General features: G+C 39.8%; 1 protein-coding gene across 2 annotated transcripts; it reads left to right on the top strand.

The window, feature by feature from the left end:
- Positions 1–4166: 4166 nt before the first annotated feature.
- On the top strand, positions 4167–18152 carry RPP40 (ribonuclease P/MRP subunit p40). 2 transcript variants are annotated; one of them, XR_006166905.1, is made up of 9 exons: positions 4167–4412; positions 5812–5956; positions 7194–7262; positions 8695–8790; positions 9950–10075; positions 14186–14384; positions 15315–15449; positions 15708–15854; positions 17374–17459. XR_006166905.1 is itself a non-coding variant. In XM_042806956.1 (8 exons), exons 1-8 carry the CDS (start codon positions 4275–4277, stop codon positions 17570–17572), a joined length of 1107 nt encoding a protein of 368 aa, XP_042662890.1. In that variant the 5' UTR covers positions 4167–4274; the 3' UTR covers positions 17573–18152. The 2 variants fall into 2 exon arrangements, 1 of the variants encoding a protein (XP_042662890.1); XM_042806956.1 differs by lacking the exon at positions 15708–15854 and having other exon boundaries at positions 17374–18152.
- The last annotated feature ends 399 nt before the right edge of the window (positions 18153–18551 follow it).

Genomic DNA, 18551 nt, shown 5'->3' on the forward strand with positions numbered 1-18551 from the left:
TCTTCACTACCTCTCCACTTTCCTCAGTGAAAGAACAGTTGACACTGATCGAGTAAATTGCTGGGTTTCAGACTCTTACACACTTTATTAATTTCAGATGAGCAAGGCACCAGAGGTATCTGTTTGTTCCTCCTTTACAAAGTACTAATTACAACAGCAAAGGTTAAAAGACTTAGACAACTTCCTTCTCTTCTGCAGTCAACTCTATTTAAGAAAGAAAAAAATGACTCAAAAATATTTTGATTCATCTTAAAGACACAAGCCAATTTCAAAATATCTGTGAGAAATACTTGTTTAGATTTGATTTTATGAAACTAGGTATTTCAATAATGTTATTTTTTAAATCAGAAAATCCAGCAGAAGGAATGAGTTAAGATTGCTCATCAATAGTGAAAAAAATACATGAAAGAGGCAACTGGGCTTTGCAACTGGAGATATTGTACATAATGTGAAGATCAGACTTCCTTTCCAAACTCAGTCATTTTATACAAAAACAGAATCAAATTTCACCAGTTACAGGAAATATTTTAGAGATCCTTCCCTACTCCAAGCTATTACCACAGGTTGCCTCAAGGCATTGCTTTCCTCTTGACTAGTCTCTAGCTCTCTTCAGGTATGTCGAAACTGAATTGTAAAACTGTATTATCCTGTCATGGGTTTGAAATCCTTAGGAAAATTGTGATAGCTTTACAGGGGCCGTGTTGCTTAAATTATTTAAAGTTTAAAATGTGGGGGTTTTTTAACAATATACAGAAATTCCATGCCCAATTACTCACAAAACTGTAGCAACCACTATAAAAATGTCAGCATTTACCAACAATTAGTGTACATATATATAGCCTGCTTAAAGATAGGGAAATTCTGTATGTTACAGCACAGACTACTGGATTGCAAAATGTTGGGTTTTTTATGTAGATCAGTGTCTTTATGGAGTTGTCTAAAACACACATACTCTATAACAGGACAGCCAATGTAGATGAGTAAGGGTGGGTTAAAATTAATTGTCTGACATATGAACCAAACTAACTGAACACTGATGTGAATCCTTCAGTGTTCCACTGAGCTGCAATGAATTACATTCCTGCCAAAATCCCTAAAATATTGACTTAACTCTGAATATGCAACCATGAATCTTGACTCTCTTGACCCTTCCCCAACATATTTTCTCCTCATTTCTTTTCTTATCCATTTGTATCCCTAGCAGAAAGCGTATACTGTGTTAGCATAGAGAAGCTCACAAAAAAAAAAAAAGAAAAAAAAAAAGTAAGCAAAACCAAACTACAAAAAAACCCCAACTCCACAGGGTGCTTTGAGTATAGCCGAATTTCGCCTCTGGATCTCTGGGCTTATTGATCAGAGGCTTGAACTTTTCACCCCTTTAGTAGAACAGGCTTTCTGATCATCACAGTGTGATGCTCATCTGCACACAGAGGCTTCTGCCTGCGGGTATGATAATAACTGACATTAATCACGTAGTGCTTTTCCCATTAATGTTTGCTTTAAATTAGAAGGCTACTGTGATTACATAGCTTTTTTTGATTCATAATAATCCAATTAATCCAATTTACACAGGCAATGTAAGTGCAGAATTCAGCTCTCCTCCACAAATGTTAATGAGCCAGTGACCTTGTGACGTGTAGCTTCACCTCAGTCTCCCTCATTGGAGGACAGAAGCCACTGAGTTCAGCAGCGTCTTGATGTCACTTCAGTAAACAAGCACTCAGAACACACATGCCCTGAAAAAAGTGGGTCTGAACAAGCCCTGAAATGAGTGGGTTCAGCCTAACAAGCCAGAAGTGCTGAACTAGTAACTCCTCGATAGCATCCCTTCTTCCATTGGGCAAGCACTGTTCTGCAACACAGACCTTGCAAGGACCAGCCTTTTCACACTGCTAGCTATTTAGTTATTAAGTCAGGAACATCAGGAAGACCCAAACTTAGACAGAGCACCAGAAAAGTGCAGTCTGTGCTAGAAGGGGAGCCTAGGCGTATCGACCTGGAGCCATAACATAAATTCACCAGACTGGAAATACAGATCTGGAAACCGAAGTGCTGCCTATTTACCTCAGCCATACAGTCAATAACCGGCCAGGTAGTGAGCAAGAGTGCTAAAGTTATGATATTAATCCACCAAGATATGTAGGTGGTGAACGAGTAAAGTGATAGGAAGTTGATGGTTTGGCTCTGTGTAGCACTGCAGTTGTTGAACAAATGACCGACCGTACCATAACCTATACTTTTCTATACTAAACAAAATTGCTATACCAATCTATCCTGGACAAACTTTTCCTCTTGGCATTCAACCACCTAAGGGAGAGGAATAATCAAACTCATGTACCCCTGAGAGTTAACACTGAACATCGCATGTAGAAATAGCAGGTCAAGATCTTCGTAGGACAAGCTCGAGATCTCTAGAACTACTGGCATCAAACTGGCATCGAAACCGAGCGTCAGGTTTGCCAGCTTGATGGACGTGTGATGAACAGTCCGAGTTGTGTTTTAAGGTTACATATGGCTTTGTACTGTGTACAGAAACAGCAAATACCAAGAAAGTTGCTTGGTAACATTTTAAACTACGTGAGGAGCCACAAAGGTAGGAGGCAGGGAAGAGAAATACTGCAGAAAGGCAGTAAGAGGACATTTCTCTACATGCTTTATATAAAATACAATGTACAGAACAAGCAGTGAGAGGACACGTTGTTACAGTCACCCTAATAAAACAGCTTGAATCCTAGATTATTATTTTGATTTTAGTTTAGAATATGATTGTGATTTTAAAATGGAGTTATAGCAGCTAGTAGAATATAAAGTATGCTAAGGCCCTTAGGAATAGGTAACTAGTATGGTGTGTGCCTTGATCACTATAGGAATCGTTACAGACTTTGAATTAAAACAATGGGTACTGGTTATTGACCTTGAGTTGAAACAATAGGTACCAGAAGAGACTGGTTTTGGTTTGGAAGATCAGCCAAAGATGAAATGAGCATGGACAAGGATGGGGTTCAACCAGCGGACACAGTGAGGAAGACGATGACCACCAGAGGATCCCTGTCCAACATAACCACGCATGCGTTAGATACATTTGCATACGATAATGACTTCCAGGAAATACCATGAATATGCTAATCATTACCCTCCCCTCTTTGTATTCAAATCAATCAGTAAAGTTGACCAATGATTTCTGTAGAATAGGAATGTAAGCAAGGTGAGGTAACTGAAAGCCAATCATTATAGAGGTCAAATTAAGAAGCGAGCATTTTTATTGAATCTTATGTAACTATGACTGCTGAAAAAGTGTATAAATACGTTGTGCTTTGCACCTATTGGTGAACACATCTTTGGTGGAGCTATCCCCCGTGTTCCCCAGTGCTGGAATAAAGATGTGCCTGCTTCTCTGCATTGTATAGATAAATTCTATTCGCGACTGCGATTTCTAACAGCATCAGAGGCAGGCCCCAATCCCATGGCCCTTGTGCACTGTGCTTGCTAATGTGAGCAGTCCCATCTGGAGTGACAGCTGACTCAAGACCTTCTTCACAATCCCGTGAAACTGCAGCTATTACTACCAATATGCTTGGAGAGCTAACAGACCACAAATTTTCAGTAGTTCACATACTTGGTATTCCTCTATGGGGCCCTGATGAAACTGGGTAGCGTTTTGGTAGTGGCCCGTCTCACAGAGCACACACACCCTTGTAGCTCCTGGAGTTTACAGATTTTTTGTAGTTGCTGTAGGATGAAAGGAAGCGCACTGTCAACATCCAGAAGGCTGCCCAGTGCCACCAGCCACCCCAGGACATACTTCTGTCAGTTTTAGCCCTCCAAGCGTCTATGTGTCCTAAACCCATTCCCTATTGGGAAACACGCCCTGGGAGGGGGGAAGGCTACAACGCTCCCCCTCAATGCCTGCGGGGCCCGCCTCCCGCTTGCAAAGCCCCCTTTTCGTGCACCACGCACATGCTTCAACTGTCACAGCACCCACGGGGGTTTCGCTGCGCGGCTGACGCCGCGTTGTCCCTGAACGCGTGGGGAGGAACGGCGCAGAGCGCGGGGTTGGGAAGGGGAGGAGCCGAGGAGCGTAATGGCGGCCGCGCCCGCCCGCCCACCTCCCCTCAGCGGGGCCGCGCAGGCGCAGGGCTCCCGCCACACCGGAAGCACGGGCGGAAGTGACCGCGTCCCCGCTTTTTCCTCCCGTCCCTCTGCCCGTTTCGTATGACCGTTACCTTTCGGGCGGCGGGTGACGTAATTGGAGGCGGCGGCGGCCGGGGGGGGGGATGTCGGCGCTGCTGCCGCCGGGGCTGCAGCGGCTCCGCCAGGCCCCGAGGCACCTGCTGGTCTGCGAGAAGGGCCACGCGCGGCACCCGCGCTCGCGGCACGCGGCGCACGTGCGGGGCCACGCCTACAACTGCCGCGTGAGTTGCTGGGCGCAAAGAGGAGGAGGGGGGGAGGGAGCGAGGTGTCCCCTCAGCGGCGGCGACACAAGCCTACCCCACGGTACCCCTCGCTTGTGGCTGCCTTCTGGAAGGTTTCCCCCGGAATAAAAATTATTGTATAAAAAATAAATAAAAAATTATCCCCGTTGGCTTGGTGGTCTCGGGGAGTCACCCAGGCAGCGGCACCCACAGGCTCCTCGCCCGGGCAGCGCGGGGCTGAGGGAGGTTTCAGCCGGAGCCTGGCTGCAGGTGCGCCCCGAGGGTCCCCTCTGTCGCGTTGTCCCAAAGGCCGGTTTTTGCTGGCTCGCTCTCCTTTGCCTTGTTGCAAGTGTTGGTCGGACCCTCCAGCTAGTTCCTTAGTCATTTTTTTTTAGCAGCTAACTAGGAAGCTTTCTGCCTGTGTGGCAGGCAGCCCATCTGTCAGTTGTTACTTGGGCATGTATGCAAAGCGAGGTATTGTACCTGTTTTATGTCAGCTCGTTTGTTTCAGAAAAAAAAAATGTTTTTGAGGGGTGGCGTGGAACGGAGCAGGGGGATGAACCTTTATGCTGCTTGTGCATGGTTATTGGGAAGCTGAGTATTTGCCCGCGTAAAAATTTGCTTATTTATGAGGTATAAGCCTCGTAGTGGCCTAGTTTGCCCTGGTCTCCCGGACTTAAGAGTTCTCTAGATCTATGAAACATGTACAGGAAAAGTTTTAAGCAAAAAGGAAACTAAAGGTAGGCGGTTGGACCAAAATATTGAATGCTGAGTATAGTAAGAAAACCTAGGTGCTCGCCCCTTTTAAAAGCCAGTTTCCTACCTTAAATTAGAAACCTGCTACAGAAGCTGTAGCCTTAACATACGCCTTATGACTTTTTCAAAAATCATAAGCCCATCTTCAGGTTTTGTTCTGATGTTCACCTTCCTGACCTCCAAAGTCGTCTACAGAGGAGAACGCATAGGTTCAAAAACTAGTTTAAATTCTACTTCGGTCTTTGCATTTCCACTGAGATTGCATAAATGCTTAGCCTACATTTTTAATTATAACTGCTTCCTGCAGCATGGGCTGAAGGAAATGTTCCACTGCAACTTCAAGCTAAACTTGTAATGAAGTGAAAAAAGATTGTTAGTTAGGTCATGCCATGTAAAGTTGTGCTTTTATGTAACACCTCAAATGCTATCCTATAGCATGTAAAATGCAAAAACCAAATAGTGTCTTTGCTGTACTTCAAAACTTTTTGCAAACTGATACATTTTGAAGATAATAGCTTGAAATTATTTTTTTCTTAATCTCATTCTGTTGTAACACATACATTTCTTTGAAAAGAAGACTTTATGTTTTTGTTCCAGAAGAGATCTTAGAGTATGATTTACATTACAATTATGTTCCTATTAGGTGTCTTTTTTGATCCCTGAATGTGGCATACTACCTGAAGTGCTGAAAAGTACTGTTGCGGATTTTGGAGAGTACTACCTGGTGAGGAATTTACCGATTCATGAATTGGTTGCTCAGGAGTTCATTGATGTTTTTGTGAAGAAAGGTAAGGAGGTAATCAGGACATGACAAATGCAGTAATAGTGTATATTTTTCATAACACAGTAAAATCAATTTTTATTATTTATTCTGAAAAGCATTTTAAAAGAAAGGAAGAAAAAAATACGAAGAAAATTATGTATTAGTTTATTTGTCTGCCTTTTTTTTTTTTTTGCTTTGTGGTATGGCAACATTTGTTTACACCCAATGGATCCAAAAATTCTGCGACTGCTCCCACTTCATTTCTCCCTATTCCATCTTAATTCTGCAAGCTAGCTGTCAAGTCATCCCTGTTTATCTTCTACATCTCATCTTTATGCAGATTCCTGCATATCAGCTTCCTTCACCCTTTCTAATTCCTTCGTATTTCAACACAGAGCTGTGTTAGCTGTGTTCCGCAGTAGGCAAGAGAAAGAGGAAAAAATGTGCTTTGGAGGAGGGTGGGGGCGGGCGTGGTGTTTTCTTCCTAATGGAGCTGTGGCAACTAGTAGTTGCACAGTAAGAGCAAAGAGGATGTGGAGAAAGATGCAGCCTCTGCCCAGGCAGCTTACTATTGCACACTCAGAGCACGGTCTTTTCGTCCAGCAGGCCCTGCTCATTTGGCTCATGATAAATATACCCTTCAGATGATTATCAGGGACAAAAAAAGCTTTAAAGGGAAAAGGGAGGAGAAAAGAGAACATGTGGGTGAAACAGGAGAATGAGATCCATTACTTTCTAAATGTGGGACACTTAAGTATTTCCTTTAGTCTCATTAATGGCTTTTATGCCAGTAGTATGGTAGCAGTACAACATTTGTACACCAAGTTTACAGGATCTGACTGTGTTTTTAAGAACAGAATTCACTGTGGCAGATAATGGTACAAAATATATTTAGTAAGGTTGAGCATCTTCCACCTTGTCTTCATGTGAACTAATAATAGAAATGTGAGAAAAAAAATGGAGTTTTCCATTTACTGAGTGGGGAATGTCACAGGTGGAAAGAAAGTGTTTTCATATCGGGGTGTATTGTTAATGTTGTCTCTATTATAGGTCTTTTAAAATGTTCGCAAATGCTTATAAAAATAGTAACAAAATGTTATTTTGCTTGAGAAGGTGGAAGAAGGTTAGTTCATGAAAACACAAGGGTTTAGAGTGATTCAAATGGTATTTGGCATGTATGAATATCTGGAGTTGAATATTTTATATTGTCATGTCTGTCTTTAGAGACTGTAATCTCATGGTTTTCTGCTTTACTGTTAAAGGTTCATGCTATGCACTTACCTATAACACAAAAATTGATCAAGATAATACTGCAGCTCTGCTACCAAATGGTATGTTTTGTTTTCGTTTTAGTAATGCATATTGATTATGGTTTTGTTGTTTTTTTTTTTCTTTTGGAATGATGTAAACTGGAAAATTTAATGCTTACTGTATTTCCCATCTTTATTAGAAATATGTTTGAATCAGAAAAATAATTACTTTTAACTTACTCTTTTCATTCATGTTGTTAAATTTTTTATTTAATGTAGTGGAGATGATAAAAAAAATCTGCCTCACGTATAGTAGCATATTGTCAATGCTTCAGCTGTAATTGCAGTTGCTACAGAGGATTAATTTTTGTGAAAACATCACATTCCAACTTGTTTCCTACTGGTCTTAAAGGCAGAATTTGTACCAAAAAATAAAATTATTAGCACTGCATAGGAACATTTTTTAAATATTCAGTGTTTGTTCTTTGGGAATTATGTGATGTGTTAAAATACTCTGTTGTAGTTGCATCACAGTTTTATGACAAAATGTTCCATCTCAGGTGGGATTTTCCATGCAAAGAAAATAATGAAGTTATTTTGGGCTTCAAATATGCTGTCTTATTTCCATTTGGCAATATAACAGATAAGATAGAAACACAAATTAGTCTTACTAGCCCTCTAGCCTATGACTGTAATATGACAGGTGCCTGTCAGGGTATAAGTAAATTCAGATTCTTCAGAGGAGGAATTCTTTTATGTGTTCTGTTAGCATAATCTAGCAAAATGGATACTTGATAGTGATTGAGTTCGTATGATACAGTTATTACAAGCTATGCACAATTAATGCAGAGACAGTGTTACAGTGCTTGATGATGTCACTGTCTGAAATCTTCAGCAGCAGCCTTATCTGGTTGTATTTGATATTGTACTGTTACTTGTACAGTAGAATAGAAAGACCGTAGCAGAGATGTGTTGTGTGGAATTCTGTACCAAGTGGCAGCTGCCAGATTTGCTTTATGAACATGGAAGTGGAGTTGTTCCAGCACGTATCTGCTCATCACTAATAAGCATGGTTTACTCAGTGTGAGTAGTCCCACTGGAGTCGGAGGAACTGCTTTTGTATGTTTAATTGAGCAGTGCATGCATGACACTACTTAGTCAGGCCCTAGTGTCGTGTTCAACCAATGACCCAGCAAATGCTAGGGGTCAAGTGGAGGAAAGGTTGAAGCAATAACGTGAGGTAGTACAGTAAAAAAGCTGGCTATCTCAGGAATAATAGTACACTTTTCTCATTGTAGTTCATAAAACCTCTTTGATGAAAAAGAGTAATTGAGTTCTAACGTGGTTTTCTAGGGGTTAATCTGGTAATCCATTTAACTGGAACTAAGGAGCCTGGATTACATTTATAATACCATTGATCCAAAGCTAACATTGTATAAGGTATACAGTTCTCAGAAGACTTCAAAGGCAACCAAGTGGAAGATTATTCATATTAAAGTTTGCCCTGTTACAGGAAAACTAATTCTGTCAGTGGATAAGGATACTTATGAGGAACTCGGACTGCAAGGTCGCCCTTCTCAGTATTCTGGCAAAAAAGTACTGAGATATAGTAAGTATTATTTATAATAACAGTGCTTATTTCAGATCTGTCTGCGAAGCACCTTGTTAGAATATTAAACCAGCAATGCTGAAACTTCCCTTTCCTTTAAAATTGGTTATTGTCTAGATCATGTTTTTCCAGATGCAGATACAAGGACTGCGTGAAGTGAAAAAATACAAATAATAAAGCAGTTATAAGGAAACAAATGTGTGATCTTTTGGGTATTCTATAAAATTTTTGATTTCTGGGTTGTTCATTGTGGTGTTTATACTGGAATGATGTAGGACTCAAGAATTTTTGTATACTGTGCACGTTATCTAGGTTTTCTCATTAAATCATTAAATACTAAATTAATTTAGATAGAACTTAAAATTTACACAATATACAAAAAATAAGTCAGTGAAGAGCCTCATCTAAGACAGCATGCTTGAAAGGCAGAATTGTATTGACCCATTTAAAATGGTAGTCTCCATATACCAAGTACTTGGAAAATGTTGTAATTTTTTAACAGCTGCCATGGAGATGTACTGAGTGTGTAAGACTTTTGTAATATTTTTGGTAAATAAAAAAAACATGGACCCGATGCCATCTCAGAGGTATTAGAACCTGCAGTTGTTGGTAGATAGTTACATAAAAACTTTAGAAGGGGAAACCTGTTACCTATAATAAGAATTCTGGCAAAATGGAACATTTACTATTCAGTGTGTCAAGTTAAACATGTCATGAAATTTCCATCTGAAAAATAAATGTAGCTTTTAGCCTGGGACCAATTCATCTAGGAAAAAAAACAGTTGAAAAAGTGTCACTGCCATGTACATGGCTTTTGATGTTAGAAACTCTAGCTGGTTTTAGTGCTAATAGCTTGCCTAATTACCAAGGTATTTTAAAGGCACTGTTTTGGGACTTCTGTCACTGCCATTACAAAACAAACATGTCCCTCCAGTCACTAGAAGACAGTTCCAGATTATATCAAAACAAGGACAGCAGGAGGCAAATATTTATGTAACGGGCAGTCATCTTTGCATGATCAAGTACTTTATAAAGATGCTGTATATGTGAAAAGGAAGTTTAATATTCTTTGGTTTCTTTGTGGTCTTTAAGTTCTTAATGAATTTAATATTAAATTTTATTTCAATTGAGTAACAATTGCTTTTGTACATTTTTGCAGTTATAACCATTGACTTGACTGATTCCAGCTTTCACCCTGATAGCAAGAAACATAACAGAGTGCTTTGGGCCTTGAAAGAAAAGAAACCTTTAGAATTTGACTTCCTACTGGCTTGGTATAATACCGGTAATAAGAACTAAATGTAAAACTAAAATGTAACTTTACATTAAGTCCAAATACAGTTAGTTTACTGTTCTTTTCTAGTGATTGTCCAAAAGCATTTTAGTGGAGGGAGAAGTTAGATTAAAATGTGTTTTGGTGGGATTTTTTTGTTTGTTTGTTTTGTTTATTATGGGGTGCGGGGGTTGTGTGTGTGCGTTACTTCCTACACAGCAGAAAATTTCTGTTCAGGAACATAACAGTGATTCATAGGAGATATATTAGTTGCTTCATTTCCTTGTCTCTGTTGCCCAGGCTTTCTGGCATAACTTTGCCTGTCTGATAGCGCTACCTCTTCTTTATAAATTTGTGATGTGTAACCATTATTAATACACATTTTTTGTGGTTTTTATTAATACACATAAGTTACATATTTGGCATAGTACTTGAGATGGAGAACTTTCATTTCATCCGTAGTTGAAGGACATGTACAGAGTCCCTGTTTCTGTCATGTGCTATGTATACTGATACACACGCAGTTGGCCATTTTATCATTTTATTCTCAAGCACGTGTTTGAGATTGGAGCAGAGTAAGAACTTGCTATAAGAGATTGTATTGTTTCAAATCACCTTTCTTCTAGTGCTCATCTACTGTTTTCTAATTACATTAGTTTTTCTTCTGAAGTGTAAGTATTGTTCTTCTGAGGATCATTTTCCAAAGTCCTCAGTTGCTTGTATTACCTCAGAACAGGCTGTATCTAGGGGTATGTAGCATTTGCATAGAGCTGACAAAAGCTGCAGGAGTCCATGCTGCAAAAAAATTCTTTTCTTCATCATAACTGTGTAGCTTTTAGTGTGGTTCTGCTTTGAGTTTCCACACTAGTGAGAAGACATGTTAGAGAGGTCCCTGAGAATGCTTTGCCATCTGCTTTTTACATTGCTTCTCTCTCCTGCCTCTTCAAGACTGAGTCAGAGAGGGAGTTAACTGACCTGAGAAATTAAAGCTGCTTGCAAACTCCTTTAGCAGTGTCCCATGTTTCACTTTAGTCCTTCATGTTTCCCCTCCCCCCTTTTAAGAACTAATCATAGGACAAGGATCCTTCATTGTTTGTCATACAGAAATTGTTTAAAGGCTTGCAGTTCTCATCCTTGTAGTCCTCAGGAAAGAGTCACAGTGAAGACTGTTGCTACCATAAATGGTGACATAAATCCAGCTAAGGTGGTGGTTCTTCAGTCTCTGCTTGCTTGGATTTATTGGCCCTGGTCAGGGAGCAAAATGCCTCCAGGGCTAGTATGTTTCTTATGTTTGTTGTGGCCAGTGTAGCGGCATTCTGGAAAAATAGCATTCCTTTTCCTCACTTTCTTCCATGCAAAAAACAGGCCAGGTCAATCATTTCCTGAATATGGAGTTAAATTTGAATGCCTTTCTGTGCAGGAATTGGTGCTTGTAACACACGAAAGACTCTTAGTTCCTTAGTACTGACAAAAATAAAACTTTTATAGATTTTTATTAATAGACACGAGGCATCGTGTAGATTCTGCTGGAAGGGGAAAAGAGGGCTGTATTTTGTTGAGAGAATCCATGTCCTCTGAACATTCTGCTTTCAGCCTTCCTACTGATAAGTGGTGTTTCTTGCTCTGGCCAGCACTGCTGCAAACCTATAAATATTTGTGTCACTTACCAAAAGCAGGATTTTTTTTTTTGCTTTCATACCTATTTTTCTCACTTAGTGGTTCTGGCACCAAGAGTAACAGAAAAAGGGAATATGGGGTGTCTCATGTCTTTGACAGAAGCAAAACAATCTTCTCCTTTCTATTGTGGTGATTTCTATGACAATTTAAAATGTTTATTGGCTGAAATTCACTGGCCTCCAGAAAACTTTGACATTGTGCCTGGTTGTTGACATGGAAAGCTATGCTGTAACTAGAGGAATTGTTCTGTTGGAGTCTTGACTGTAGTCTTTGAGATTTCCTGAAGTTAGGGCTATAGCTGAGGCTCTCATATGCAGCGGACATTTAAAATGGATGATTTTTTATATTTGACTGAGAATTCTAGGGCAATATTATACATTCTTTGAACCTGTTAGTCTAACAAATACTAGTAGGAAGTACAGGCTGAAGGAAGATCATCTGTTCTTCAGACTTAAATATATCTGTATAAAAATACTAAATTAACAAGAATTCAGTGGCTGTCTGTCTTTATCACTGTGCCCTTTGGCACTTGGACAGCCTTTTTTGAAGGATGACTAAAAAGGATCAGGTTATCCCTCCTTTTTCTACTCTCCCGAGTGATTGTCATTGATGTGATAAATATGGCTGATGGAGTTTAGGCAGTCCATAATTTTTGATAGCAAGTCTTGGAAACTGTATTCCGTAGTGAACTCTGTCCTGTTCTTGAATTTATTCTGTTCATACGTGCCTTTCCTGTGGTATTTAAGTGCTATTCTGGACTTCAGGTTTCTCATGAAAAAAGTATTTCTTGGTCTCCTAGAAACCCATTGTTACTTTATGAAAATACAGTGCATTATCTGGAATTTCAAATTTAGGAGAATTGATTCCCCATCAGTTGTCTTACTACTTCAAAAAGGAAGCTTGCTAATATCTCTTAATTTGATATGCATGCTTAGGTAAGGTTAGGTTTTTGGTCTAGATTAGGTTTTTAGAATTTTACCTGCTATTTTGGGTCACTTACTAGAGTTGATGAAGCATGGCCTTTCCCACAAGTCCTTCAAGGTACATATAACTGTTAGAGCCATACTTTATTTGAGGACTTATCACTGGTGGTATTTTTTTCTTCTAGTAAAGTGAGATTTGTGATATAGTTTGATTTCTTTACCCTCTCCCCTTCCTTCTTTCTTCAATCCTTGTTGCCCAGACTGTCCTAGAATTCCTCTTGACATCATTGATAAATCTGTTCCTGTCATCACCTGCTCACTTTTCCACTATTCATGGAAAACAGTGTTCTGGGGTGGCAGACACCTTAGCCAGGTGGGTAGGAGAGTCTCTATTTTGATGACTAGATCACTTTCCAAATATACTTTATCTGAAGGTGATTTCTCAATTTACTGTAAATCAAGAATGTTTCTTTAACATATTATGGCTCCTAAATTAAATTTGCCATCCCACCTAGGAAATCAAGTATGTGGTCCTTAGTGATGGGATAAGACCTCTCAGAAGAACTTTTACGTGCTCTTGTCTTTAGCTGAGAGAACTGAGAGATCCCCTAACCTGATGTGCTGGATAGAAGACTGTGTGCCATTTAGGACAACAAACAGAAAGGGAAACTTTCTGCAGTTGTGAGGGCATGTTCCAGGAGAATTTAAATGACACTATAGCTTTTTGCAAAGTACTGCTGAGATCTGCAGGTGTTTATTCCATCGGAGTGGTGCACGATTCTAGAAGCCACACTGTCTCTAGGAGGCAGTTCTTGGTGAACTGGTGGTGCTGGGATCCCTCTAGACAGTGTTTTTTGAGGGAATACTGCCTGAATTCATGTGAGCTTAGTTCCCTTTACCCTGAAAGTTGCATTATCTTTGTGGACATCTACCACATATATCCTCCCTCCCAAGTTGCAATGCCTCAGGAATTGCTAGAGATGACCTAATGGCATAAGGCGTGCATTGCCTTTCTACAGCAGCGCGTACCTGTGCGTGAGCACGAAGGGAATGTATGTGTGGGTATTAGGAAGGCAAAATGTTCTCTGGCCTCATGTATATAGGCATGGGTATACTTACAGTGTGAGTGTACTTGCAGACCATTTTGTCTTGGGGAGCAGTTAACATGCGTTCCTACTCCCTTTCATGGGTGCCTTTCCAGGAACACTCTGAATTCCTCTTTCTAATGAGTTCATTTTATTACTTGCCCGGTTAATTCTGCTTGAATTTTCTATTGACAGATCTATGCTTGCTAGTTAAATAGTAAATTTACTGAGCTATGCTGAGTTTCTGGATCTTGCACTAACTTTTAATTCCAAGATGATGAGGAAGCTGAAGATCTATGACTTTTGCCAAACAGAACAGCATGTAAGCAGTTTTATACACTGCATTTTCATGTATACATATGCAAAGGCTTCATGTATTCAGTGTTCCTTTTGTTTAGTAGTTTCATAACAGCTGTTTGTGGTGTTGTGTTGTTAAGGTGCAGAAGGATCAACATTGATGTCATACTTTTCAAAAAACCAAATACAGGCGCTGAAGCCAAAAATAACATTCAGCACATTAAGGGACTTGCAGTGTCCGGTGTTACAAAGTAATGAACTACAAGGAAAGCCAGATGAGTCTTGCAGTACGGAGGAGCTGTTTGAATGGCTAGGTGCTGTCTTAAATCAAGTTAGCTTGTAAGTATTCCGACGTGTTTGGTCTTTAAATACATTTTAAGTAAGAAAAGCCACAATAAGGAAAACTTAAATAAGAATTAAGACAGTTCTGTTAAGTGGGAAGTCTGTTATGCACTTAAGCGTTTGTTTTAAGTCTTGAATAATTGATCGGTGTTCTTAGCGGTACCCATGTGTACTGGTTTTGGCTGGGATAGAGTTAATTTTCTCTGTAATAACTGAAGTGGTGCTGGGCTTTGGATCTGTGACCAAAACAGTGTTGATAACACAGGGATGTTTTGGCTATTGCTGAGCAGCACTTGCACAGCGTCAAGGCCTTTTCTGCCTCTCCCGCTGCCCTGGCAGCGAGCGGGCTGGGGGTGGGCAGGAGGCTGGGAGGGGACATGCCACCACAGCAGACCCCAGCTGGCCAGAGGAGTGTCCCACGCCGTGGGGTGGCAGGCCCAGCAATAAAAGCTGGGGGAAGGAAGGGCAGGAAATGTTCAGAGTTACAGCGTTGGTCTTCCCAAGTCACAGACATGATGAAGCCCTGCTTTCCTGGAGATGGCTAAACAGCCACCTGCTGATGGGAAGTAGTAAACTAATTCCTTATCTTGCTTTGCTTTTGTGTGCAACTTTGGTTTTACCTAGTCAATTGTCTTTATCTCAACCCATGTGTTTTCTCACTTTTACCCTTCCAATTCTCCATCACACTAAGGGGGGGAGTGAGTGGGTGGCAGCTGTGTGGTGTTTAGGTGCTTACCAGGGTTAACCCACAGCACCGTGACATCTTGTGTATTGCTCAGCAATTAGTTGCTTCAATGTTCATTTAGATGATATACATAGATACTACTTGTTTGGTACAAGCTTTCAATACTAAGACTTCCTGTAGATGATTTAAAATACATCTGTTGGGTTTTGTTTTCTTTTGTGTTTTGTTTTCTTTTTTTCCAGAGACAACAATTCGTCTAGCTTCTTATCAACTTATTGCTGTCCTCAGCCCAACACAATGGTGGAAAAAGCTTTTCTATGCACAATCACAGGCTTTATAATTCCTGAGAAGATAATTCAATTATTGGAGCAGCTGTGGTAAGGGCCAACAGTAGCACATTACTGAAACATTTGTACTCTTAAACACTTTTGAAATAACTTTTAAATACTTCTTTTTGGTAGTGTTGTTGGGGGTAAATAGCAAAATATACAACATTAAGAATTTTTTTAATTGGGAAGTGAGCTGGAAGCTCAACATCAGTATAAAAAAAGCAATAAACAATTTTGGATACTTCAAATTTGAAAATGCCTGCCCTGTATTCTGGTAATGACTTTACTTTTTATCTTAATTTCTAGGAAACAGTGGCTTTACTGAGCTCCTACATTTTTCAAATTCCCCCTGTCTATGAAAATCAGATGCCCTCGTATATGTCTGACAGTATTTTTAACTACTGATGGAAAATATAATTGAAATTTCTTTGATACCAAAAAGAGTATCACAAGGTACTTCAAGGTTATTACAGCATTACAATAAATTAACTTATAGTGAGTTTTCTGAATCGGGTGTTGTAACATGGGACACTGGATAGTGATGAACAGGGTAGCTGTCGTTCTCGTTCAGTACCAGACTACAAAATACTCGTGTGTCACGGATCAATGTGGTATCTCTCTGTATTGTATATTACTGCCACTGATAGAATATCCTGGAAGCTCCTTGCTGCATGTGTAAGACGGTGCTTGAAGTGGCTGGTGGTCAGTGATTGTAGCACTGACTCATTACAGTATTGCTGTTGCTTTATCTGGAATATGATCATTACTCTTTGAGCAATTTTCAAGTCTCGTGCAGAAAGCTTCCCTAGGCTAGGGTTGGAACATGAATTTCCTTGGATTTTATTCTTTACTGTTGTGGTTTAAACCTGTCTGACAGCCAAACACCATGCAGCTACTTGCTTACCCTCCACCCTGGAGAATGGGGGAGAGAATTGGAGGGATAAGGAGACTCATAGGTTAAGACAAAAACAATGTAATAATTGAAATAAAATTAAAATAATGTTGATAATAGAAAACGCAAACAAGTAACACACAATGTGATTGCTCACCACCTGCTGACCGATGCCCAGCCCGCTCCCGGCTAGTGATCCCAGAGAAGAGAGATTCCTGAAACCACAATCCCAGAAGCCGGAGTGAGCTTCCTGATCAACCCTCATCAATATACTGAGCATGACACTGGATGATCTGTAATATTCCACTGGCCAGTTTGGGTCCGTTGCTCTGCCTCTGCTCCCGCCCAGCTTCTTGTGCACCTGTGCACTACCAGGACATGGGAAGTTGAAAAGTCCTTGATTTCTTAGCAACAACTAAAAACATCAGTGCATTATCAACACTCTTCTCACATCAAATCTCACATTGAATCCAAAACACAGCTCTATTCTAGCTACTAAGAAGGGGAAAAAAAAAATTAGCTGTATGCCAACCTAAACCAGGACATCTACTTAAGAGCAGTAGATAATGTCTGGCTTGGATTATTTGTAATCCATTTCCTTTCTGGTGGTAAAAGTATTTGTGTCAAGCATAGCCTGACTATGTTTCTTACTCTAATGCCTTTTTTGCCATGGTAGCAAATGTTCTCAGAAAATGTTCTGTTTTCTGAAAGACAATGCCTGCTGTAGGAAACTCAGAGCAGCTACTTTGCAACTTAGAACTTTTTCTATTTGCTGTAATTTGCAGGTTTGCCATGTCTAAAAGTATGGTAAGAATAATCAAGAGTCAATCTGATTTAATTTCATAATGTATTCTGGCAGAATATTTTCTTTTGAATTTATTTATTATGTACTAAAGCAGGTTTTTTGAAGTGTAAATTATAAATTTTCACTGAAGTGCCTGTGGTGTGTTTTGGTTTTTTTTTTTTTTTTTTTTTTTGTTTGTTTGTTGTTTTTTTTTTTTTTTTTACTTTATATTGTATACTTGAACATGCTGTCCTATTCCGTTATAATTATTGATTACCTCGTCTTCTTCCTTGCAGCTGCTATTTTGGTGAACCAAAACTGGCACATTGGCTGACCTTAACTGTGCATGGGTTTGCAGACAGCCCTGTTTCCTGGAGAGAAAGTGAACATGGTTTCCACAAGGGAGGAGAGAACTTGTACAACTTTGTCATTTTTAGAAATCTGGACTACTGGCTTCAGATGGCTGTAGGAACGAATGATGATTGTCCTCCATAAAGCTACATCTACAGAAGAAATTTTCTAGTAATCCCGTGTTACTGCATAGAAACCTAATAAGATAGTTTTTATAAAGGTAATTAGGTAACAAGTTAAGTACTAAGAAGTTGTATATGTTTTTCCATTATTTATAACACTTAAAGGATGACCTACAATCAAAGGAATGGATTTTTGTTTCTTTGCTGTTACACAGTGCCTTCTGGAAGACTTCACTATTCTAGCTTTAAGAAAAAGATACGGTTTTGAGAGTTTAGGTTCTCAGAAATTGACTGTAGGTGGTTTCCTTTTATCCAAGAGTAATTTTGGAATTTGAAAGCTAGTTTTACAGATTGCTAGCTAAAATATTTGGGATGAAAGCTCATTTTGGGATTTAGCATTTTCTTTCTTTACATTAAAGATCTGTAAAACCTTCAAATTCATGTTTAAGACATTTCAGCCTACATGCTGGCAAGTAAAAAAGGGAGAAGTGTTCTCTATAATTTGGTAGGGGGGAGGAGGAAGAAGGTATGGAGAAGGAGGTATGTAACACTGGGAGGAGCACTCATTAAACATGGAAAAAATAAAGGTTTACTGACATGCCTTTTGGATTTCACAGATCACAGTTGGTTGTCAGGAAGAAGTTGATTTTTAAATGATGCAAAGGGCTGCTGCTTGCTTACTTAATTGACCTACACACATTCACACCCCCACCCCCACCAAATCTCTACTTTTAAAAGTAGCTTGTGGTTCTTGCTTACAGAACAACTCCTGGAGCTAAGATTTCACTGTCACGTTATTGCAGACACATTTCTGGGAAGAAAGCTATGGACATACCTTCAAACAATGCAGTTGAAGTGAAACAGGTTTCGTTAACAGCTGTAATGCTCAGAGTGTAGGCAGCTATAAAGAATGCAGGTTAGTTCCTTCTGAAATCCATGAAAGATTGGATGGGGGATGGGGGGAATGGGTGTTACTTGTTTTTGGGTTTTGTCTTTTTTTT

The sequence above is a fragment of the Tyto alba genome, unplaced genomic scaffold (assembly GCF_018691265.1).
Source record: "Tyto alba isolate M040663 unplaced genomic scaffold, T.alba_DEE_v4.0 Super-Scaffold_48, whole genome shotgun sequence".
Lineage (NCBI taxonomy): Eukaryota > Metazoa > Chordata > Aves > Strigiformes > Tytonidae > Tyto > Tyto alba.